A 24,501-nucleotide genomic window follows, 5' to 3' on the forward strand; every position below is an offset into this window, starting at 1 on the left:
AACAACTGGTTTCTATAAATGAGCTCACAGGTGACAACTGATGGGGACGGGGCTGAAATGGGGTCAGATCTGATCGAGACGCTGCTGAATTCTCACACACTTCTCCCAACATGTGATCAGTGCTCATGTCATTTTTATGTGCCAGTAACACGAAGGCCATGGGTTCAATCCCCATACTGGCCAAAAGAACTGCCTTCTAACTTGTAAATCTGTGGAATACAATCGAATGGTCCAACAGCAGAAGCTGCTAAAAAGGAAATATCAACTAAAATGCTGTATCTAAAGCAGGAGAGTCAATCTAATTGTTATTTATTGGCCACGTCGCCCAATGGGCGAGCTGGACTCATCAAATAGTAGCATAACACCCTTCAATTTTTTACTTTTAACTGAAAATGGCCTTATTTTTGAAAATTCTTTCACAATTAGGACTGAAAATCACAACCTCGACATAAAGCCAGGTTTAATTTCAATGATTCTTTCAGGAGAATAATTCAGAAAAATGTTTGAAAAAAACACCTATTTAAATAAACGTGTCCTAAAAACTCAAGAACCTTTTAACCTTCATTAAACCTAAAAAGGGGCTAAAGTTAGATTAATTTGTTTGGGAGCTGATTTACATAATCTACTAATCAGAGAGTCTGATCTTAACTAGTCACTTATTTTCATGGAGAATCTTCCACTGTATAGTTTTTTGTGAAGACAACATGCATTACTTCCACAATGAAAATCAACACCGACTTGAGGTATACATTCAGATACTGTATATTTCACAGTACAACTGATTCCCATACGTTACACTTGTTGAGTTTCTTTTACATCACGTGAGGAGTTGTAGCTTTTACTTTATAATCACCAGGGGAAAATTAATGTTTAAAAAAAATAAAAATAAAATAAAAACATGTTGCCCATTTATCTGGTGTGCGACAAAACACAGAATCCCAGAGAGGTGATGCTTCAAGAGCCGAGTGGTAACAGAAAAAACATTTTTACATTTTGAAGAACCGCCGAGTCCCTTTCGGGAACAGTAAGCATAGATTATTACAAATGTGGTGATTCTGAGGTATCTGGAGCCACACGAGGCAGGATGGTCAGTGAAGTGACCAGTAGCACCAGTGTTTCCCAGTCCCGATCCTCGGGTCCGTTCTCCGTCCCGAGTGCCACAATCTCCAGACTCTTAAGAACCCTTAACCAAATGTTGTTTGACCTTGTGGTAAGTTTATACACCGCATCCCTTCAGGCATGCTTTTTGCATTCATAAGCAATAGTTTTGCCAAGTTAAAAATGTACAAACCTACTTCTGAAAAGTTTTGTTTTTTTTTCCCCCCCCAACTTTATTTGCCCTGTAAAGCACATTTCCACATCCATACACTTGAACCACGTTCAATATGTTGAACCACCTCTGTGCTCGTTACACCGTCCTCTACGTACCGTGGAAAGAGATTTGTGTGCCGACACATGCGCCAGCTTGCTGCTCATGAGTCGACGTCACACTTTTAATTGTGTCATATCACTGGTATGCGAGCTCTGAATCTCTGGAGAAAGTCGCACAGCTCGGAGTTAAAACTAATGAGCGGCATGGAGTCAACACTGCCGGTCCAAAATGTCTCTGCCGATTAAGTTGCTGATGTTTTACAAACTGGTTTTCACCTCCTCTTGATATTTTGCAAGAACACAGTTTCCAATCTGCCTTACTTTTTTGTCATCGACGCATGTCGTCACGCAATACTTGCCGTAATGCTTTTGAGTACCGATACTGGCATCCCTACATGACGCCATGAGAGGCACCAGAAGGTCCAAATAATGCCTTTTAGATTTCGCAATGGATTTGAGTTGAAGAGACCAAACGAGGAAGCGCCGATGACAATTAAACAACTTTAGTTACGATCCGACATTCGTCACAGGTTTTAGAATCCGACAACAGCTGGTGGGTGAAGACCCCTCGTCAAACACTGAGCGTACTTGTGCAATGCATTGTGGCGTTTATTTTGACAGGTAACTGCAATGAGGCGTTCTTCAAAAACAATGCAAAATGTGTGAAACTGATTTAAAAAAACAAAACAAAACAAAAAAAAACATACATAGATACAAAGTCCCAGTGAGACTAAGAACATTACAGTTTTAAATTTGAAGGCAAGAAAAGAGAGGATCTAACATCTTGGGAGGGATCTGCAGGATTTTATTTGTTTCCCCACACGCGCCGTCGCTCGTCAACGAATGGCTATCAGCCCAACGTCGATGAGCTTCTGAATCTTCTGAGCAATAACTGGGTTCTTTAAGTGGCTGAGGAATCACACAAAATTTAAAAAAATTAAAAAATCTGCATTTTTTTCTTCACTTGTTTCAGAGGAAACGCTGCTTATGTGCACAACGGCAGGAAAACTTACTCGCTGAGTGCCTGAGGGTCTTTCTGCATCTGCTCCAGGATCATGCGCATGGCCGGGTCCGACATGATCTGCTGCACCTCGGGATCCGCCATGGCCCTCTGCTTCACCTCCTCGGGGCTGTCGTTCCTCGTCGCCTGGCTCATGAGGCAGCGCTGGATGCCTTCTGTGGCTTCCTGCAGGTGGAGGCCAACGATTAATGAATAAAATGCAATCACTTTGTCTCTTCCAGGCTCCTAAATAAAACTGTTGTGCATGATAACTGATGTAAAGGTGGATCAGCTTCATTTTGGGGTTAATGTAAAATCTGATATTTTGACCTTTCTACATTACACAGAAATAAGCTGAATACTGCACAGGCGCTCCGATTCCTCTTTATTTTGCAGTACTGGCCAATTTAAAACATCAAAATCAGCCTCTGTGCCGCCTGTTGAGCCCCGACAATACACCAGGTTGGCGTTGGCATGTTGGATGAATTTTAAAGAGCCTTCCGAAACATTTAAAAGCGCTCCAGTCCTCTGTAAATCACCTTTGACGAAGAGTCCAGCTCGAGGGCCTTCTGGTAAGCATCCATCGCTTTCGAAAAATCCTTAATGGCCTCCAAAGCGGCTCCTTTGCGTGTGTAACCTTTGACTGTGGACAGACGAGGCACGACGGTTGTAAAGTCCACATGCAAAGACTTAGAAATCCAGAAGATATAATTAAATGAACGGTCATAAAATGTTCTACTCACTGAAGGCCGGCTCCAGTTTGATGCACGCTTCACAATCCTGACGGGTAATTAAAAAAAAAAAAAAAAAAAGTTTCTTAAAAAAAAAAATCAGTCAATCATACGAGGATCTCTTGAGCAGGTGAGAGCACTTTACCTTCAGAGCCAGCTGGAACTCCAACAGCTTCGTGTAGCAGGCTGCTCTGTTACTGAAGAGTTTGGCATCCTTGGGGTTTCTCTTGATGGCCTCACTGTAATGTTTCATGGCTAAGGGGTAGTCTCCTGTGTGAGGGAGAAGAGTAGCTCATCTTCAAGTAGCGTCGAAAAAAAAACCAACCCCCGAAACAAAACAACAACCAAGAAGATGATGTAGAGCTGCGACTGTTCCACTCACCTTTCTGGAAGGCGTCGTTTCCCTTGTTCTTCTCTTCCAGGGCTAAGTCAGGGTTGATGTACGCTAGTTTCTCCTGTTCCTTTAAGATCTTCTCGGCCTACAGCATCAAGGATCATTCAGGTTTACAGAAGGAAAAACACTTACTCATCTTCCATCCTTGAAGGAAACTCACATTTGTCCCCAAATTCGTTACAGATATTACTAACTGAATCCTTTACACCGGGTAGTTTTATTGAACTACATGAAGACGACAAGGATTCATTGATGCTCTGCTGTTACTGCTGTACATAAACTCTCCTCACCACTGACTAGATGAACGTTTTACAATCATAGTTGTGAAAAGTTTAATGGTCCATTTTCTTCTGCGAGTTGTGAACATTTAGGATACTGTACTTTGTCAGTTTTGAGTTTAGTCTGTAGTGCATGTGCCCCAAATATCTGAGGAGTGCTTTAGGAGTTTAATACTTCAGTTATGTACTTTTTTTTATTTATTTAAAGAAAGTCAATTGAGTGGTTTGCTACTTTCTGACAAACCCCTGAGCATAAAGCTGCTTAATACAGATTTCACTCCAACTCAAGATACTTGCAAAAGTATTCAAACCGCTTGAACATTTACATTTTTGGTTGTAATGTGACAAAATGTGGGAAAGTTCAAGCGGTATAAATACTTTCGCAAGTCCCTGCAGCTCTCTGGTCTAAAGCAGTTTCATAACGAGGCATTACCGTTGCGCTGTAAACACAGTTGGCATGAAATTCAAAGTGCTTTTACCTGCTGACACTTCTTCAAAACGTCAGGAGTGCGGTGCTCCGTCAAGCTCTTGTTGAAATACTGAACTGCTTCTTTGTATTGGTCCTGTTTGAAGTACGAGTTGCCAATTCGAGCCAGAGCCCTGAAAACGGAGAGGGAGGAGAAACGACAAGCAGTTATTGCCTTATGCTCACTGAAAAGAGATTTGCTGTGTCGGCATGTGTTGTGAAAAATTCTACTTAACAGTGCAGCGACCTCACGGACGAGGAGCACGCTTTATGGGAGTCAATTTATTGGTGTGACTTTGTGACAAGCCGCTACAGGTTCTGGATGTTCTTTATTAACAAGTCATACAAAGGCGTTAAAATGCAGGATCTCAAACGAACGATGGGAGGCAGAACCAGAACATGAGAAGACCAACAGACTCTATATAAAACCAAATGTAGTCATGTGCATTTTAAGCCACCAAGTTTGATTCATTGTAAGTATTTTATGTCATGGCCTACGAAATCTATTTCCAAATAAAAACCTTGACAAACGGGGGTCGTCTCATATTTACACCAATACTGTATTAAGAGGTTCTCGGATGAGATGCCAAATGATTTTGGTTTTATACACCAGCAGCCATTCACTGCCACTCAGCGAGGTTTGGAGCTGTACTTTCTCCTGCTTTGTTTATCTGTAACTATTTTTGTCACTGTGGGTGGCACATGTGGCTCAGAAGTTGGCGTTTGCCCTCTTCTCTGTGTGAACAAACAAGTGAGACAAATTGTAAAAATCCCTTGAATAAAAGGGACAAAATACAAACCATTCTGAATGTGGTTTTCCTTTCAGGTAGCAGTAAATAAACTCTGAGAGCATACATTTGTTCAGAGTCCCATTTCCACCCCCCAAACAGCTTCACATTTGCGAGCTCGGAAGTTTAAGACAAAATATTGACTTAGAGGGAAACACTCAAGAGGGATATTAAAGAACTCACTTTGCAATTTGTCTGTAGTCTTCTCGGTTCTCTCTGCCAACATCAATGGCCTTCTCACACAGCTCCCGGCATTTCTCAAACTCTCCTTTCTCAAAGAACACGGCTGAAACAGCAGACACAAGGAGGATTTATTATATTCAACACATTTCATTTTATGCCATGTCGGTATGTTAAAGCCCTTAAAGTGATGAAATTCGCTTTCTTCCCCCCTTGATGTATATTTGTGGCTTGAGGAAACTGGTACAAAATGTTTTAGTTGTTTTTTTTTAAAGACGACATCGGGATAAAACCTGCATGATGGATTCTACGTTTTATTTGTCAGCAGTGGCAGATGTGTGCAGCAGCCATGAGTTGGCTGAAGTGTGATATTGCGTACCTGCTTTGTTTGATATGTAGGTCATGTTGGTAGGATCGTTTTTAATCGCTTCTTCATAATGCTTCAGCGCCGCGTCAAAGTTTTTATTCTTGTACGCGGCATTTCCAAGCTCTTTTTCCTTTAAGGCCTGTGGAACCAATTAAATCGCAGATATTAGCAACACCAGCAATGGAAACTGAGCCGAAGACTGGGTGAGAAGACGGAGCTCCAGTGGTTTACCTTTCTTTTGTTTTCAGGGAGATCTTCCTCTTTGGGAGGAGGTGGCTGAGTCTCTTTGGGCTTCGGGGGAGGAGGAGGAGTGGGCTCTTCTTCATCCTCCATCTCGGAGAGGTTTAGTCCCAGGAGCACAGAGAGCGTCGTCATCACTCTGGGATCCTGCAGCTTCCTACGAGACAGACAGACGTGTGAAAATAAGCTGAATTGAAGCAGATCTGTGCCGGGAAAAGTCTGAAGAGACTTTTGATTGCATATAAAAGTGTAGTGAGGAAATAATCATAATTTATATTCCATTAACAGAACATAAATCATGAACTGAACTTCATTGTAGAAATAGAAATTCATGTTTCATGAAGGGAAAAAAAACCCCAAAACACTTGGACATCAAAATCTTTTTCAAAAACATGAGCCCTGTGATTATCTTGCAATCAAAGCATTACTGAGATTTCTTCTCGTTTCTTTTCACATCAGAGGATATGAAAACCGGGATTCTTTTTCTTTCCATGTACTTACGTGCCAAGCTCAGACGGTTTGCTTCTGAGCTGCTCCAGCAGTTCTCTGTAGCTCGGATCCGACAACAGCTCGCGAGTCCGAGAATCCCCCTCCAGCTTCTGGTACAAGTTGGGCATTGCGAAGGGGTTCATCATGGATTTTTCTGTTAAATGTTAATTAAGAACATATTTTCAGAAGTGGTCACGTTCACGCCGTCCTCCACTTCTCCAGCTTTCCCTCCTCTGTAACCCCTGTGTACATCTCGTCTATTCTCTGAATGAATCACAACACTTAAAGCCCATGTGAGCTGCCTACTCTCTTTTTGAAAACCCCAGCACACAATCCAGTTTTACTTTAGTGATCCTGTCAGCAGCCATCTCCAAATCCTCCGCCCACATAGGGGCGAGCAAGTGACTCACATAAGTCTCAGCTCTCCAGAAAAAGCCGTAACACAATATTGTCTCTACCTGCGAGCCGGGCCTCGATGTTCTGTAAACCCTCCTTGAGCTGCTGATTGCTTGGCTCTTGTCGGATCCCCTCGTGGTAAGTTGTTCGAGCATCCTCCAGTCGGCCAAGAAACTCCAACGCCGCCGCTTTGCGGGAGTAGCCCTGAGCGAGAAGAAAAGGGACATTAAAGACTCAGAATTATCCGTCTTTTTGACAGGATAAATGCCAAAACAAAAGACAACCAACCTTCCCCCAGTCCGGCTTGATCTTGATGGTATCACAGGCATCCTGCAGAGCGTTATCGTACTTGCCCTTCTTGGCGTAGGCGGCCGAGCGGTTACTGAACAGGACATGGTTCGATGGGTCGAGAGCCAAGGCCTCGGTGTAGCAGCGTATGGCCTCGTCAATGTTTCCTGCACTCAGAGCCTTGTTGCCCTGGTCTTTCAACTCTGAGACCTGTGGAGTCGAAACAAATGGATTTTAAGACCGCCAGCTCTGCAACTGTCAATTTACTCCCACACAAGAGCACCCCCCCAAACACAGCTCTAACAGTAGAGAATACATCATTCACAGCTGCTGGTGGCAGTGAAGGATTCAGCTGCTCATGTCAGGCAGGTGCCTAAAGGGACGCACGGAGAACACTTCAGTTCACAAACCTCCGGGTGCAGCCGGCACTGATAACTTGAAGGTGAGCGGAGCTGTGCAAAAATAAAGTTTGCATCTCATTAACTACCGAAAAACACTTTCTAATTGGAATTTAGAAATGACTAGAGGTTTGCATTTGCATTAAAAATAGGCTCTTATGCATGCAAAGTATACAACAAAAACAGCCAGGAAGCGAGGGGTTAATAAGATTGCTTATGCAATTTGCTTCTTATTGATCCAAAAAGCATAGTTCTTCCTAAATTCACTCATCTTGTTTGGGTTGAATGATTACTATTGAAATTATGTGCAGCAGAAAAAACAAGTAAAGAAATACAAGAACTTGTCAACAAAATGTTTTTGAAAAACTACTGGGAGGAATGTCAGACAAACACACGATTGAAAAAAAAAGACATGCACTACAGTTTTATCAGTTTAAAGGGGGGATCCAAGGGGAGAAAGGAATCAGGAATGCAATAGACAACAGCATCATTGTACGACGTAAATGTGTGCAGCTCGAGTGTCCACACTGCTATTTGGCCCATAATGAGCACAACATGAGTGGAGGTACTCGTGGCAAATCAAGTCTGAAAGTGGCACAGATCGAAGACGATAGGACAGGAACTGAAACCGCCATCTACTTCGGCAGACTTTCTCCGGGTCTGGACGAAGGAGAACGGTCTCCGTCATTTATATCTTTGATGGAGAAATACCCACACACGACAAAAACACAGCTATTGATTTTAAAGGTAGTACTGGGCACACAGTCATCCCTGTCACCTTGAGATCTGTTACTCCTGCATGCAGGCAGGTTATCCGACTGTCTCCAAAACACTGGGCAGAATTGATTACACAATGAGGAAGAAACAAGCTGCCTGATATCACTGTACTTCACCCAGTCTAAACACCCCCACATATCACATCACAAAAACATTACAATACCCAGAGGGGCAACGTTTTTTGGGGGGGAGAAAATACAACAAATACTTTCTCCATCTAGATTTGGTGAAAGTATATTGTAAAATACTTCTATGAAATGGCATTGACATTTTTAACCTTGTACAAAATGTGAGCCAATACCAATGACACAAACTAAGTCTTATTTAGACATTAAATCCCCAAATTACATTTCGGAGAAGCTTCCTCACTGATTTGTGCAAAGAATTATATGTGGATTTTTGTTCAAGTGAAATCTGAGTCCAAACAACCTAGGCATATTTAGGTCACTAATGTGAATGAGTGCTTGTATGTAGTCATAACCAAATAAAACAAATCTATAAATATTATCTAACAGATTGCAGGTCACAGATGAAGGTAGCTAAGCTGCTTCAGTCACATGAGGGAAACCTGATATAAAAGGTGATCATTTAATGTTTATTAATGCAGATCTATGATTGGAATTTCTTGTACTTGTGCAGTTATAATAACCTGAAGGAGTGCCATTCATTCTTAGATTATTTAACAAATATTATACAAGTAGGATGCACCGTGGAGCGACCTCAGACTGTCTCTGGTTTGAATCTAGCTAAATTATGTGAAACTTACATTTTCTGTGCGTTTCCACTTAATACTCTGGTTTCCTTCCACAGATTGAGGTTAACTATTGACGAAATTAGTCATTGAAAGTGTTTGTCTTCGTGACTTTGCATATTGATGGACCGGCTGGGACCAAATAAACGGGCTTAATAGGTATGATATAAAGAAAAAAGCCCTCATTAGCTGTACAATAAATGCAATAAATGATCCGCTTACTGTTCAGGATTACAAACATGAATGAGCCGTCCGGATCGAGGCTGGCTCGTGCAGGCTGCGGACAGGAAGCGGTAGTGGAGCACACACTGCGGGTGTAGCCATGACAGCGGCACCGTGTGTTTCCAGAAAGATCATCCGGCGTGAGCCGGGCTGCTGAAGCCGCTCCAAAAATACCCCGCAGCATGTGCTGCTCACCGACCACGGCGCTCCGAGCTGCCGGTGCTCACACACAGCCCGCCGTACCGGATCTAATCGATCTACGAACGTCATCTGCGCTAACCTTGGAAGTGTGCAACCATGAGTTAGCCGCAGCCGCTTACTTGGGTGGACGTCGAGCCCGACCGAGTTTATCACGTGTTAGGACTTAGGCACACTGGGTTTGCCACGGATCTGTGTTGTCGGATCGTTTAAGTTCGCCTGGGCTCGTTGAGACGAGATAACTGCAAACCAACGCGTCCCGCAGCTCGGCTAAAGCTAACTGGCTCGCTAGCTTAGCAAATAGGAAGGTTCCGTCTAAAAAAGAAGACGAACGACAACGACCTCAAGCCGCCACGGCGGGGGAATAATCAATTTAAACTCTTAATCACACACACGTGTCTGGAATGGCGTTGGGTTTCCCTGTAGGACCAAAAATGAGAGTTGCAGGACAGACACTTACTTTCTCCATGGTGAAGCATGAGGTTCCTTCCAGAAACTACCGCGGCGAAGCTCCTCCCCCTCATCAACACGCTGGTTGCCAGGTTGGATTGAGAAATCCGCTTTGGCGACCGGATTAAATAATGCAAAAGAAACTTCTGGAAGTCCGAAGAAAAATCCAGTTTTGTGTGACGTAGTAGATATGATGGAAAGATTACAGATATTGACGTTATAAACTAAGTTATACAAACCACAAACTCCGTTTTTATTTTTACTAATACTTACTGTATCCCCATGAATTACTGTAATTCATGGGGATGATCTTCCTGTCCCTTAGGATGCAATAATTAAGTATTTTTTGTTACTATTATAATAATTATTATTATCATTACTTCTTCTGGCACTGCACGAACTGCTGCATTTTTCAACACTGTCACAAATGGTGAACTGTTTTATATTTTATTGACATTGCACAAAGTGTGTGGCAATATGACTCCAATGTGAAAACAATGTAGGTGGCTCTCCAGTATCAGGGGACTGGAAGTCAGTTTCTGCTCGGATAATGGAGCTTCATGGTCTTCAATTCCAGAAAAAAATCCAAAATGATCCAAAGGATCTCACTGGACTCAAACACACGTCTCACTGGACTTGGCCTCCAATGGTCTGATGGTGAGATTTTCTTTTCAACCCTGTAACATATACTACAACATGAAAAAAAAGGCTTCTCACCAGATGCCTTGAATAGCAATTTATGTTATTCTCCATCTCGTGGACCATTACCCTGCACAGAACTTGTTTGTCTTACAGGTCAGGCTTCTGTGTGTGTTTTAGAGATATTTTTGTTGTTAATAGTTTTCATAACCGCTTAAGATTGTTAGTTGCATTACTTTATTTATTTTGTTAAATGTCTTTGTAAAGCATTGTTCATGGCCTCAACTTTAAGTGTTGAATTTCCGAGCTGGGATTCAGACCGTGAAGGCAACATTTTTATAATCTGTGTGGAGCCAGTCTATCAAGGTGCCAGACTTTATTAACTCCCATTTATTATTAATAAAATGTATTATTACTTTAATTCACTTATATCAACAGAAGTCGCCAGTAATCAGTGTTCAAATACATCGTTTAAACATTTGCTAAAGCAAAACAGTCATAGCTGTGGTCTGTATTTCAGAGCTGTTAGCTTAATGCTAACCTTTACGCTAGCGTTTTTACATACAAGCAGCAATGAGAAGCTACGAAAGTAAAACGTTAATTTAGTTATTTTGTCAGTCAGTTAATGTAGAACTTTGTTTCCCGTTTTCAGAATAAGCGACTGAAGAGGTCTGCCGGTTAGTTAAATAATCCACAGAGATGAGGAGGCAAGAAAACCAGCCTCCCCGACCAATGACAGGTAAAAGTCTTCTATTTAACCTTTTGTGTGGCTTTTGGCTATGTATTACTTATTTGCTGCCAAAAAATATTAATCGGAGACCTCAAAATCTAAAGTTGAGGCCACAGTTTAAATTGTTATTTCAGATGTCAGATAATAGGTCTGAAGCTGTTTCTTTTATTGTGTTTTGATTGTTAAGATTCAGGAAATTGGAAAGCAATGAATATATACTCATATTTTCATGTACATCATTGATTTTCGTGACCTGTGAGCTAAAATTGTGAAGAATAAAACATAAAAACGGTCAACGTTTATTGAAAATTTTCTGACATGCACTTGGAGGTCAAGATTCAAATTGACCAAAGTGTTGTAATATTCAACAGTGGAGTGACAATACCTTTGTAATACTTGCTGATAGAGCTCATAACAAAACACTGATGATAAGTACTTTTTTTTTTTTTTTTTTTAATTCACTCAGCTTCCTCTAAATGTTGGCAGATCTCCCCTGACCCATTCCCACCCCATACTTTAAATAATGTCTGGTATAGAGAAAATCTGAAGTGTGCTGGTGAATGTTCTGGATTTTATATTAACCAATATTGGTTCAGATTATCAAATATGATTTGAATTGTGAGGGGAGAAGGTTTGTAATTCATTTCAAAATAGGTCTTGTTTTGTGTGGTGGCAGATTAATTTGTGTTAATTTTGTGTTTCCTCTGCTGTCGCCATCAGACTGGCTCACTGTGCCGCTCTTCAACCAGAAGAAAAGAAACAGGATTCCTCTGACATCCGCTCCCTCTGAGAATGAATTCTTCTCCCACACTGAATTCATGGCGAGCTCCAGCTCAGCCACATCTCAAAGTAAACCAGGTGATGCAGAAAGTCCTCAAGTCTGCACTGTTTTCTGTCACTAGATGGCACTAGACGCCATTGTATCCCAATAGATTTGAGGCATAAACTACATTAAAAAAAAAAAAAAAAAAGTGAGATCACATTGTTTAAAACTACAGACAGGAAAGAGTTGAGTATTGATCTGTTTCTGCCCAGGCGGGTGTCACCAGACCTCTGGTCCATCTGCTGGTGGTCTTCAAACCCTCCAGTGGAACCAGCAGTGGAACAAGCAGAGCCCCCCTCAGTCCTCTCCATCCCAGCAGTATGGCAGCACCAGACCCGCTCCGGGTCCCGCCCCTGCAGCGAGAGCCTATGGACTGATCCCACATCCGTACAAAGCTGGAAACAAAAGGTCAAAGGTCATATGCTTGTTTTTTAATGTTTTAAATGCTGCAAATATTTTTTTAAAAAGTGTTGTATTTTAAATTCCAGCTCCAGTCACCCAGTCAGACAACAGGACTTGAGCTCCAGCTTTAATTTCAAATCGAACAAATATCCACAAAGTCCCCCAAGCAAGCCGCCCCCCCTCGCAAGCCTCTCTCAGAAGGGTCCGCAGCCAGCTCTCAGCCAGCGGAGACCTCCAGGTCCTCCTCTTCCTGCTGCCGCCACCGCTGCTGCTGCCGTCCCACCGCCCAGGAATCCCTCTGCTCCCACTGCACAGCCCCAGAAAAACTCCTGGAAGTTCACCAACAGCTTTGAGCCCCTCGGCTCATCCTTGGAGAGGAAAATGAGTTTGAGCCAATCCCAGACTGCGAAGCCAAGTCAGCCTCAGGTAGATTCATGGACAGTGGGCAATAACACATAAATGTATCACAAATAGCTGGAAGTTTAATCAGTGATCGTTGCAACCTTCTTCTACTTACCTTCAATAGGGGAAATCACCCATGAAGCCTGCAGTGGAGAACTCACTGAGGATCCTGACTGCTGTGATCGAGGGCATGAGACACTGGAGCAAGTTTAGAGACAGAGTGCCGTACTTGTTTGAAATATTTGGTGAGCTCATTTTTTGATCGTATGTAGTTATTTAACCATTTTGTCTGATTAATCTGGTGGCCTTTGTTTCTCCCTCAGCCACACTGGACTCTGCGGTCACACTGGGTCGCTATGGAGCCAAGAGCTTCCTCATGAGGGACGGCAAGGACGTCGTGCAGTGTGTGTTTTATGAAAATGTGAGTTCAAGAAGAAAGTATCAACACGAGAATATTCAGAAGTTAAAGTGAACGGATTTTAGATACAGATGAGCCACTCCTATCAGCTGAGAGACATTTGACCCAGGAAGGTGAGGTAGTTTAGAAAACTTTCTATTGTATTGAACAAACGTGTGACAGCAACGTCAACATGTGTTTCAATAGTCCAACTTCATTGCTCCCCTAAGCATATATTTCACGTATAATTTCACTGGTCAACTGTATGATGTCTCTGATATTCGTTTGGGAGAGGCCTATTATATTTTACTAACATGCAGCCAAAAGTTAACTCTCGTCAGTTGTGGACACACTGTGAGGCAAACAGTTACACTACAAGAGCGACCAGCAAAGCCTGAAGTCAAGAGTTTGGATCTCAAAGTATTTTTTTCTTAAATGTAAATATAATTTACTTATAGATCACATTTTATAAGTAAAACAATTCACATAGTCAGGCACGTTCTGCCAAACCTGTAGGGGGCAGTGTAACAAGAAGCATCAAGCTAATATAGCCAATCAGAATCCTGGAAAAAAAAATCACGTCATGAATTGAGATGTAAATATCGGCCTACCTGTCTTTAGATGTAATTGGAAACACAGAGTTTGTGCAGATCTTCACCGTGGGTGGAGATTTCAGGAATAATCGTTTGTGGTGACTGGTAGCTGCGATTACGTGTAAAAGCGCGACCCAAACGCAGAGAAATAGCACCGTTTTTGTAAAGACCTGGGTACATGTAAACGTGGCCTCAGACGTCGCCCTGCTTCAACACACCTGAGTCTAATGTCATTAAGCTTAGAAAAAAAAAATCCCAACAAGGAATCCTCATCACATTCAGGTGTGTGTCAGCTGGGAGCCAGGCAGGACGGTGGCCCTCCAGGGTCAGAGCAGAGACACTATGACACATTGTGAGGGTGACGCAGGAGATAAAACTGCTAACAGATATAAAAACTCGGCCACATTCGTATGAGATGGTTTGTTCGACGTTGCCTTAGTTTACTGTAAATGTCAGGATCCTATAGAACAAGTGTCCCGACCGTAACGCTCCTGATGACGAGTCCTTCTTTATCGCTCTCCCTTAGGATCATGATTTGATTTCACGTCTTAGAATCCACTTACTTTTGTGAGTGTGTGTGACTGTTCCCGGGCCTTTCATCACAGATATCTGAGGTCAGCTGCGGCGCCCTGGAGCAGCATTTAGGACTGGGATGGACGTAGTGGAAAAAAAGCGCTGCAGTTTGACTTGATTCCTGCGTTTTGTCTTGTCAGGAGCGGGTGTTGCCGCGCCTCATCCGTGGTCAGGTCCACCGCTGCGTCGGGACCTACGACCGCAGCAGAGACGTGCTGGTGTGCGTGTCCGTCCGGCCCGGCCTGCCGTCAGAGCAGAGGAACGCTCTGGAAGCCGTCAAAGCCTGCGACGCTGAAATGAGGGCGCTGGTTAAGTCGTTCAGTGAGGTGTGAGCATCAGGGAGGTAAAAACAAGTTCAGTTTGATGGGATGATGTTAAAGCAATGTTCAGTGCTATTTAATCCAGTTCAGATTCAAACCGTTTTAGTTGTTAGGACAGATTTGGGCCTGTAGAGTGCGCTGTGTCCATTTGTATTCCCTTCCATAGTTCCTTTTACTGTATGTGTTGCTAAACAAATGTACAAAATACAAAACAAAAATAAACGGATTGAAAAGTACACCCCAAGTCATGAAATATTTTTTTTTTATTACAAAGAAAATTCACAGAACAGCAAACATCATTTTGAAGGTTATTTCAGGTAAAGCAAACACGATGAGGTAATATCTGAAAAATATATCTTTGAAAAAAGGGGATCAGTTAGGAATAACATGTGATATCAAGGACAGTTAGTTTATTTACAGTCAAACGTCACAATGGGTGGGGGGGGGGGGGGGGGGGGGAACAAAAAAAACCAAAACAAGAACTCTACTCTACCAGAACAGTTTCACCAGTGCCGAGACTTCACACACGATGGTTCAACAGATCGAAGGAGGGAGTCCAGTGTAGCCAGCAACGCTACTCATTCCCAACACAGCCAAGCACAGTATAAGGTCCAACACAATACCAACACGTCCCTCCTGTTCCTCACCAAATATGGCAACATAATCACAATAATCATTTTCTTTCAAAGTCATCACAAGGAACCCAAATATGGGGATTCTTGAATTTTCGAGCCATCGGCAAAAATCCCAACTCATTATCAAACACGGATACGCACGTAAACAGCCACTAGAAAACGGCGGGTCGGGCTGGATGGAGTTGGCAGTGTACGGGGACGGTTAAGTGGAGACATTTTGTCCTTGGAACATGACAGGAACGGTGCCAGCCAGAAATGGCTTGATGGAAAACACAACCAGCACATTAGCTTACTCCGGGAGCGGTTTCTTTTTGAAGCTACGTTTTACACCTAATGTGGATAATGTGTCAGCTCAGCAGTGATAACCAAAGGCGAGGTTGAGTTTTGTACAGCTCGCTCTTCTGCCACTCAAATTCATAAATCACACAAGACGAGGATGCCAGGAATTAATCTGTGAGCTGCGTGTCGCAACCTTTTAATACAGCAATTCATGTGATTTACCTCTCCTCTATAATTGGCAAAAATGTCTCGGGGCATAATTGAACACAAGTACATTACGTTCCTCTTTTTTTTTTTTTTTTTAATCCCTCTTTTCTCTTCCATTATCACCAAGGATTTTTTTTTTTCCTCCTCAAGAACATTTCTTCAAGTTAATGAGATCACATACTGCATCGAGTACAAGAGAAACACTTTACCGCTGAAAAGGAAAAACTAGAAAAGGAAAAACAACATATCACACAACAGGATCCACAGTTTTTCAGCAGAAAAAGATGATTACCTGATCGTTGTATCAAACACTTGTCTTGGTTATGTTCAAAGGCACAAGTTGGTCAGATCACGTTTAAAATCTGGATCAATTGTTCCACTGTTAACAAAGCCTCGTCGCGTCATGCCGTTTGGACTGAATCCCCAACGTCTCCTTACCTTCTGCAATCATTTTATCCTGAATTAGAGTGTTTAGTATTGTGTGTTGTTAGACAGGAAAAGAAAACAAGCGAGTTACATTACACTAATGACAAATCTGGACAGGGGGGGAGAAAAGTTGACCAAAAAAAAGAAATAATGCAGATTCCAAATCACATTTCTTTTTTAAAAATTCGTCCAAGAAGACTACTGGTCCCTCTCTTTCTCTCGGCGGGTCCGACGGTCTCTTTATTTTTGTGACAGTTTGACCGAACACTTTCCTCCCGCTGGTTCGCTGCCTGGTCGCAGGACTCAGGAAAGTCTGAGGAAAAAAACAAAACTCTCCAACAAGTTTTGTCACTTTCAAAGCTCCTCATCAGCTCCGGTACATCCACACTCATATTTACAGTCCAAACATCTCTTCATAATACAGTTCCTTCAGAGTTTAGACACACGAGGTCTTGGTCTGTGAAGTCCACGAGTCACAAAGCAACACGTTGTCATGCTTCCTCAGACAGATTCCGGCCTGTTTTGGAATGTTTCTTACACACCGACTTCCACGAAACACTTTTTTTTTTTTAGTGAGCATTGGCCTCGTTTACGGTCACTTTCACAAACTCATTTCCAAAACAGACATAAAAGAAAACAGACCTGTGGGAAAGCCATGAAACATTTCAAGGTGAAATTATAGCCAAAGGTAATTGTTTGTTTTTTCATATTTAAACCAACCGTATTCGGATGAATGAGTCACGCGACGGATGCAGGAAGACGGTGTCGGTTGTTGCCTCAGCTTCCACAGTAGCATCCCCTTTTTAAAAAAAAACAAGATGCAGGTGTCTTTTCATGGCGTCGAGCCCTGGTTAGTGGGAATGGCCAGGAGAGAAAGGAGGGCGAGGAGGAGGAGGAGGAGGGATAACTATAAGAGTGTGGGCAGAGGGGTCGGGGACAGTTGCTCCTTCGGTGCATATTTGGCAAAAAAGGGCAAGAAGACGGTGAGCATGACTCCAACGATGGCCAGCATGTAGCCCCAGCCGATCTGACACTCGCCGGCGTAGTAGATGTCCGACTCCCCGCAGAAGGATCTCACCAGTGACGAGTTCAGGCCGAATGGGTAGACCAGCAGTCCGGCGGCCATGATGAACACTGCAGAGGAGATACAGGAGGACAAAGGAAGTAAAGACGGAGCATAGTTCATTTCAACGTTGCAGGAAAAAGACACGGGAAGATAATAAACTTTCCATTTATTGAGGACAATAATGATAATTGGTGGTTTCAGAGCAGGATAGGTGGAAGTGTTATTGCCTCATAGTGGCAATATTCCCCAGTCCCATATGGTCTAGCGGTCAGGATTCCTGGTTTTCACCCAGGCGGCCCGGGTTCGACTCCCGGTATGGGAACGTTCCTTTAGCGGACAATGGCTCCCGAGAGGCTATAAAGTCAGAAATGTATTTATAATTAATAGCTTGATCATTTAGTATTAGTCAGTGATACAAGAATATGATATATTAACTGTAAAACTAATTGATTCATGTGACTATTAATCATTTTACCCCAATCTGAGTCTGAATTTAGTGACAGTTTTTTTTTTTTTTTTAAAGGGGGAATGATGTTCTTTTTACAACTTATCTTCTCATTCTCAAATGTCTTTCGACCTTCTGCAGTTTTATATTTCTCTCCCCTTTCTGAGATCAACGGATCAGTTACTGTTCGTCGTGCCAAAGTCAAAGAGGAAGCTGAAAGGTGACTTTTTCGGTCACTGTCCTGAAACTAGAATGAACTGAAGAGATCAGACAGACCGACTGTCGTTCTGAAGTATTGCTTCTTGTATCGTCACAGTATATGTTCATAAAGGGCTTCATAAAGAAAGGTGAGCTGAGATATTCCGTTGGGTTCCTGGGTCATCGAGGAACTCGTCATTTGAGCGAATCCACCCCTGAACATGTCTGTACTTGTCGTGTCAGCCGAGAGTCACTTGGTGGCAGTAGAGATTTTGCAGAAACAGTCGGCCTCAGAGTCAAGTGTGTCATTTAGACACTTCATCAGGTTGAAGTGCCTCCATTTGCACTGTGGCTTTAATTCTCTACCTTTTGTTTCACGTATAAATCAGGATCCAGATAGCTTTATAAGAGCAGCGGCGTTGGAACAGAGTCTTTAATATATTGAACAACAAAAGCACGTATGACCCGTAAATGACAGAAGCTGCTAATGCACAATGATTCATCCTACATTAAATCCACTTATTTTTCTATACTGCAGTGCTTTTAAAAGAAATAGAAAAAAAAACAAAACAACTCTTGTGATCAGCTTTCTCAGCCTCTGCACTCAGCACCCATGCAGCCAGAGAGCAGCTCACTTTTACAAATTGAGTCAAGTCTCCCAGCCCGCGCTGCCAAGCAGTTATCGACTGTGCTACCGGCTATCATTGCTGCTCTTAGTCATTCGGAGGGCAGGCCGGATTTCCATTACAGGTCCAGGTGTCGTGCTTGCCTCAGCGTTAGAGTGCCGGGGATACTGGAAGATCCTGTACCTGCGATACTGAGCAGAGCTCTCCAGAAAACACCACAAACATATCTTTTATTACGTTCTATTGATTTCAGGAGATGTCAGAGATTTCTACTTTCAAGGCCAGCGGCTTCATGGTCAGAGTGAAACACGCCAGAAGTACAATACAAAAGCTGAGTATTGAATCGATGGCGTGCGTGGGCAGTGAACAGTTGCATTTGACGAGGACGGGGAGGGAGGAAGCTTTCAGTGATGCCCCAGGTCCTCGCCGGGGGCTTTGGGCATGACTGTTAGGTAGAAGACAGCAGAGAGACGGGGAATAAAGACAGAGAACACTAAGAGGTGTCTCTCGAGCGTGGTTTGTCTAGCCTGCTTTAGTATCTCTCTGTGGAGTTCACTGAGGGATTTCCTCTCAGCTTTGATTATGGCAGCTCTGTATTGTGCCCTCCCGGCTCTGTGTTGCCCCGCACTTTATCTACAGAGGCCCAATGCCCGAGAGCTCGCAGCCTAATGACACTTTAATGACCTTCTTTATCAAACTACACTTGGCTTTTGGTGAAGAAACACAAAGGCTGAGACCAGTGTTTTGCAGCCCGAGGCCACTTTCAAACTACACTTGAAGTTATGGCCGACTTGGACACAGACCTAAAATGTGTACACGAACAACGGTGTGACTCAAGCCTGGAACAATCCATACAGGAGTTGAAATCCAGATGGGACCGAACAGAACAGAAGGAGAGGAAATAGAAACGTGTCTGTTATCAGACCAAGGCGGATTAGATTTCTCAGTCTTTAATGATCTGCATCAGATGTGAAGCTTCGAAATAAATGATGAATGTTATTCTTCAGATCCGTTAGAGATCAAACTGGAATAAATGGCTTCCACCTGTCTGGAAGTGAGGTCATTAAAGTCTGTTCACTTATTTGGCCTTTTGAGTCGTGAGACGAAGCCTCGGGTGACATCCCTGAAGTCGGTGCCGGCTGAGGGTGAAAGTTTGTAACTTGGAAACACGCGCGCGTCGCCCGACCCGTCTGTAGAAGCCCCGGGGTTCATACACGCTCCGCTTTACCGCTCACCAGACTCTTGGATCACACTGTTGGCAGCCCAGTTGCATCGGGGGCAAAGTGAGGACACGATTTTTGACAAGCAAGAATAATGAGTGGAATGAAAATGCCACTTCTTTTTTTTTTTCCTACCGCAAAGCAGTTCAGTCCTTTACATTAGGAGTGCTTTGGCAAGTCTGACAGTGACTGGTTTTCAAACCACGCAGACTTTCGAGGAGCTCTGAGAATGGATGAAGTTGATCAATACCTCAATAAAGAGGGAATATGGACACCTTTTAATCCACATTTTCTTTCTTTTCTGCTCTGACTGCAAAAAAATGTATGTATTGTGAAGTTAAAATTTTTTGATGAAGCTATTTCATTACAACAGATACATAAATCTTTAGACTCATTATTTTTGTAATAATTATATTATTCTATATATATTACAGTGATTGGTGAAACACTCGAGCCAATTAAACGTGGGCGTATAGTTTGGTTTTTTTGCAACTTCAATTTCAAAATTCTATTCAGGCATCTGATTAGGATGGGACGACAAAACACAGTGTTGTGACAGCATGTTCCTCCATTTTCGTTCAGGTTGTGACATGCTGTGGTAGAGAAAACAGTACTTAAGTGGCTTGCAGACAAAAAAAAAAGTCACCGCGGGAAAATCCTCTGACGAGGTATTTCCCCTGAAAAAAGTCCCCAAAAACAGAACAGTCTGACAACACCGACTGATTGTGTGAACAAGTTGATGCAGAGATATGCGTCAGTGCGGGAAACCTTCAATTATTAGTCGAAAAACAGCATTCTTGTTTCTACTGCGAGGCAGACCGGAGTTGAGATGAAAGAGGACGACACCATGATGTCACGCCGGGACACTGTCACCTGGACATGTTTGCTGCTTTCTCATCAAGAACAAAACCTTAACAGAGCAAACTGAATACCTCTGAACTGCGACAACAAAGAAATGACCACGAGTTAGTCACCGGGTGACGACTTGAAAGAGCCGCTGAAAGAACATCAAAGCAGGCCATTCAAACAACCCCTTACTATTAGCGCTGAAGAACGCAGAGGCATTAACGTCGCTGCAACTCTTGATAGGCCTAATTTAAAAAACAAATGCGTGTGTGTTAAAGAGCTGAACGCAGGAGCTGACAGGCAGCTCCTCCATCACTCACTTCCTAATGGACCCAAGTCGCAGTTTACTAAACATGGAGCTGAAGACGTGGTGTAAAGTCGAGCTTGGCCAGATCCAAGTCCACAGAGAGGGATAAAAGTGCAGAGGTATAGAGTGAGTGTGTCAGACCCAATCAGACCAGCGCCGCTGAGCACACAAAGTTTGGTAGCCCAGCAATGATGAGACAGTGAATAATGGAGAGGCCTCGGCTTAGTAATGCGTCCCAATTTAATTGTGTCCATACAGTCCATTCAGAGCCGATGGCATTGCTGTCAGATTTCCTTTTGTGAGGCTGAAACATCTGCAATACATAGAGACTCCTAGATGTCTTCTACTTTCTTAATGTTTCTTTGCATCCTTTAATACACTTGTTTGTACCTTGTGTTAATATAGAGAAGCGCCCTCGGATTAGTTTCTGTATTGTATTTCCCGTGACTGCCAACTGGTTTGAATGCACACTTCATTAGCTTTGAAGTGCGAGCAGACTTCAGACCGAGGGAGTAAAATATCGATTTGGAAAGCCAAAGCAGCCAGAAGCATCCAAGAGCACAAGATTTCATTGTTCATCAGCTTTGCCCTGTTTTCACAGGTAGCCGCAAGGCTGCAGAAGCCTTTGTGTAGGCTAATGAATAGAAAATACCTTGATGTGCTCGCCTCTTTCTTTCGGTATCAACTTTTTGTGTGTGTGTGTGTGTATGTGTGTGCGTGTGCACATCTGCTGCAAACACAGCACGGAAAAGCTCGCAAAATTAAATAAAACAGATCAGAATTCATTGTAGTACCACGCAAAAGACTTGGCACAGCTTTTACCAACTAAATGAACTAAATTAACCTTGAATCTCTTTCTCAGTGGTGCAGCGAGAAGTGGAAAGCTGCTCCTGGAGATCGTGGAGCGGAGTCACAGGGTGTGTTTGAGTGGTGACGGGGGGGTAGTGGGGAGGGGGGGGGGGTTGGTTGAATGGGATCGTGGGGCAGGAAGGTGTGTTATAACCTCGCATTGAAGCGTGACACTGAATCAGTTTCATCAGAGATCCCTAACACAGAAATCACTGGCTTAGTTTATTACACAAACCGAGACAATCTTGGGATTACTCATGTGCCGTATTACTCATTGAATGCCTGACTTCATCTGTCAGAAGTCTGAAAACTGCCATTGTCAGAAAATGTCAGAAATCCAATATGGTACAGTCGCAGACCTCCAGTCGCCCTGCACCTAATGTAATGCTTCTCACTTTTATTCTTCTCAAGATGCCACTAATAAAAATTCAGTCCTGTCACCTTCAAAGTCCTCTTCATTTTGGACACCAAGGCCTCTGCTTTGGCTCAAACTCAATTGCCACCAGTGCCGACTGTCATAACTGAGTTAGCCGGGGGAAGGGCCGGATAAGCCAGCAGAAAGTGGGTGGCTCTCCTCCTGTGGTGCCACAGCTCTGTCTGCCCCCCTTCTGGCAAATTGTCACATAGAAGACAATATATTAAGTGCAATGATTGTTGTCACAGAGGCACAGACAGAGAGACGCCTGTCTGCCGGAGACGACGACCAGGCAGTGAAGCCTGGTGATTGGGAGCCTTGTGCCAAGGCAGAGCGAATCACTGAGTAAATATTGGAGAATTTTGTGAAAGATCAGAGGGAAGATTTACACTCAAACAATGTCTCAGTTCACGAACATGCTGTCTTTGTTTGATCCTCTTCCGAGCGCTTAAAAGTGTTTCATGGTGAGAAGGGCGCACCGGGAAGAAGCTGGCATTGAAAAATGAGAGCAGTCAGATTATACAATACAGACTCAAGCCTCGCAAGGGAGGAGCGGAATATATTGGAATAGACTAATGTCCTCCTTATCTCTGCTGACCTACACGCCAGAGAGGCGGTCGGGTGGAGACCACCAGCTCCACCAGGGACGGGAGCAGTCAGACGCGTAAATACAAACGCATTAGAAGAAGAGGCGCAGACACCCAGAGGCCCCTCCGGGTGTTGGGTTTGTGTCTTCGGTGTCACGGACTCCCACTGATATACTCACAGTCCAGGGAGGAAACTTCTTATCTGGCCGCGGTCCAAACAGGGACATTATCTGCTGCTGGTATTCACTTCAAAGGCACATGAAAGAGCAGCGCGCATTAGACTGTGGCCTCACATAACTCCCCTACCCATCTGATGCCACATTACCTGGCGTGGCGGAGACACGAGGAGAGAAAACGTGCATTTTTTTTCTTCCCCCTCAGCGACCGTCTGCTTCCAGGTGAGGTTGCAAAAACAAGAAAATGTGGCTTATAAATCTTGATTTGCCAGAAAGATGGTTATTTGTTTGTGCTGCTGGATGCATTTGCCAATGATGGAACACAGTGGCAGTGGGGTAAAAAAAATAAAATAAAAGCTAAGAAATATTGCCTAATTACAGTTGCTACCCCAAAGCAGCGCATTAGATCTGTTGTTCTTCTATACTGCTGAACCGTCTTCTCATTACTATTTCCATAAGCAAGCATTTCCCATGAATAGAACAGGTGAGCTGATCTGTCAAGTCCCATGTACATAATAATAAACCTGATGTAAATGAGGGCTGATTTACAGCAACAGCCCGGGGCCGTAAACACAGACTGTGACCCACATATCAACAGTGTCTGATTGTATATGAAGGCACATACAATAATGCCTATATGTTTTCATGTACAAATATATGAATTTGGATTGTACTATTTAGTCAGTATTTTCAGGAAATCGATGTTGGTTTGGCAATGAAGTGTAACAGGGAAGTGGCACAACAGTGGTACGTCTGTTTGAGGAAATTGCCTTTTCAACCTGCCGCACTCGAGCTGTATTTCCACCCCCCCCCCCCTTCTATCTACGGGCCAAATGGAGATGGAGATGGATAATTTCTTTTCTCTCTCTCACACACAGTGAGCATACATGTTATTCTCCCAACTTCCTGTTTGGATGCACAAAGAGAAATGAGAGGAGCTCGCACTCTATCGTAAGCCATTGCTATATACTGTGTGGATTTTTTGTTTTTTGTTTTTTTTCCCTTTGCAATCAAGCTATCAGTGAGTAAAACAATTGAGGCCACGTTTACACAAAAACATTTTCAAGAGGAAAAGCAAAACTCTTGTTTTCCATATACACGACAGCGGTGCTCAGAGCCACTGTAAATGCAATTTTTTGAAAACGGCTTAGTCTCTGTGGAGATAATTGAAGTGCTGATACTGTATAATTGCACCACCCAGCAGAGGTAGATAGTTGTGAATGTAGACGGAGAACAACAACAATGTTTGCCTCCAGAGTGTCATGACTTCCAGTCCATATTCTCCTGAAACTTTGTCGTTTCATAGTTGACGGTCACCGGGAATATCTATGCAACTTCGTCGTGTGTCTATACGAATGTCCACGTACTTCCATTTATGGCGTATTGTTGTCTGCACGCATTTGTGTGTGATTTTAATACAAAATCATACAACAGCACCCACTAGTGTCCCAAAATGCTCACTCTATCACAAACATCGTGACGTTTCTGTGTAAACGTGAAACCTTGGGCCATTGACACACTAAATGATGGGTGTTGGAGTAAAGCATCTGCTTCTC

General features: G+C 43.2%; 3 protein-coding genes across 3 annotated transcripts in view; 1 reads left to right on the forward strand and 2 right to left on the reverse strand.

Moving 5' to 3' along the window:
* Positions 1–744: 744 nt before the first annotated feature.
* Positions 745–9,845, reverse strand: stip1 (stress-induced phosphoprotein 1). Its single transcript, XM_080509270.1, has 14 exons — positions 9,795–9,845; positions 6,989–7,198; positions 6,763–6,904; positions 6,317–6,458; positions 5,807–5,972; positions 5,588–5,714; positions 5,212–5,314; positions 4,254–4,374; positions 3,485–3,581; positions 3,248–3,372; positions 3,115–3,151; positions 2,911–3,014; positions 2,385–2,557; positions 745–2,280 (listed from the first exon to the last, which is right to left on the reverse strand). Exons 1-14 carry the CDS (start codon positions 9,801–9,803, stop codon positions 2,208–2,210), a joined length of 1,629 nt encoding a protein of 542 aa, XP_080365396.1. The 5' UTR covers positions 9,804–9,845; the 3' UTR covers positions 745–2,207.
* Positions 9,846–11,122: 1,277 nt separating this feature from the next.
* spata22 (spermatogenesis associated 22) lies at positions 11,123–14,675 on the forward strand (the record flags this gene model as incomplete). The annotated part of the gene is made up of 7 exons (XM_080509043.1): positions 11,123–11,162; positions 11,874–12,002; positions 12,189–12,384; positions 12,660–12,804; positions 12,905–13,025; positions 13,104–13,201; positions 14,484–14,675. The coding sequence occupies 7 exons, from the start codon at positions 11,123–11,125 to the stop codon at positions 14,673–14,675; spliced, it is 921 nt and encodes a 306-aa protein (XP_080365169.1).
* A 2,442-nt stretch (positions 14,676–17,117) lies between these two features.
* lhfpl7 (LHFPL tetraspan subfamily member 7) overlaps positions 17,118–24,501 on the reverse strand; it is a gene marked incomplete at both ends in the record, with an annotated part of 121,654 nt that continues 114,270 nt past the window's right edge. The window contains one exon of the mRNA XM_080508868.1: positions 17,118–17,344. Within this exon, the coding sequence (XP_080364994.1) occupies positions 17,118–17,344 (227 nt within the window). The remainder of the gene's footprint in view (positions 17,345–24,501) is intronic.

This window comes from Blennius ocellaris, assembly GCF_963422515.1.
Source record: "Blennius ocellaris genome assembly, chromosome: 14".
NCBI lineage: Eukaryota > Metazoa > Chordata > Actinopteri > Blenniiformes > Blenniidae > Blennius > Blennius ocellaris.

Coding starts and splice junctions, on each gene's coding strand:
- stip1 (XM_080509270.1), bottom strand. Junction 6,905..6,988: donor TCAAGCCGGACTGGGGGAAG/GTTGGTTGTCTT, acceptor CTTCTCGCTCAG/GGCTACTCCCGCAAAGCGGC. Junction 5,315..5,587: donor CTACATATCAAACAAAGCAG/GTACGCAATATC, acceptor CTGCTGTTTCAG/CCGTGTTCTTTGAGAAAGGA.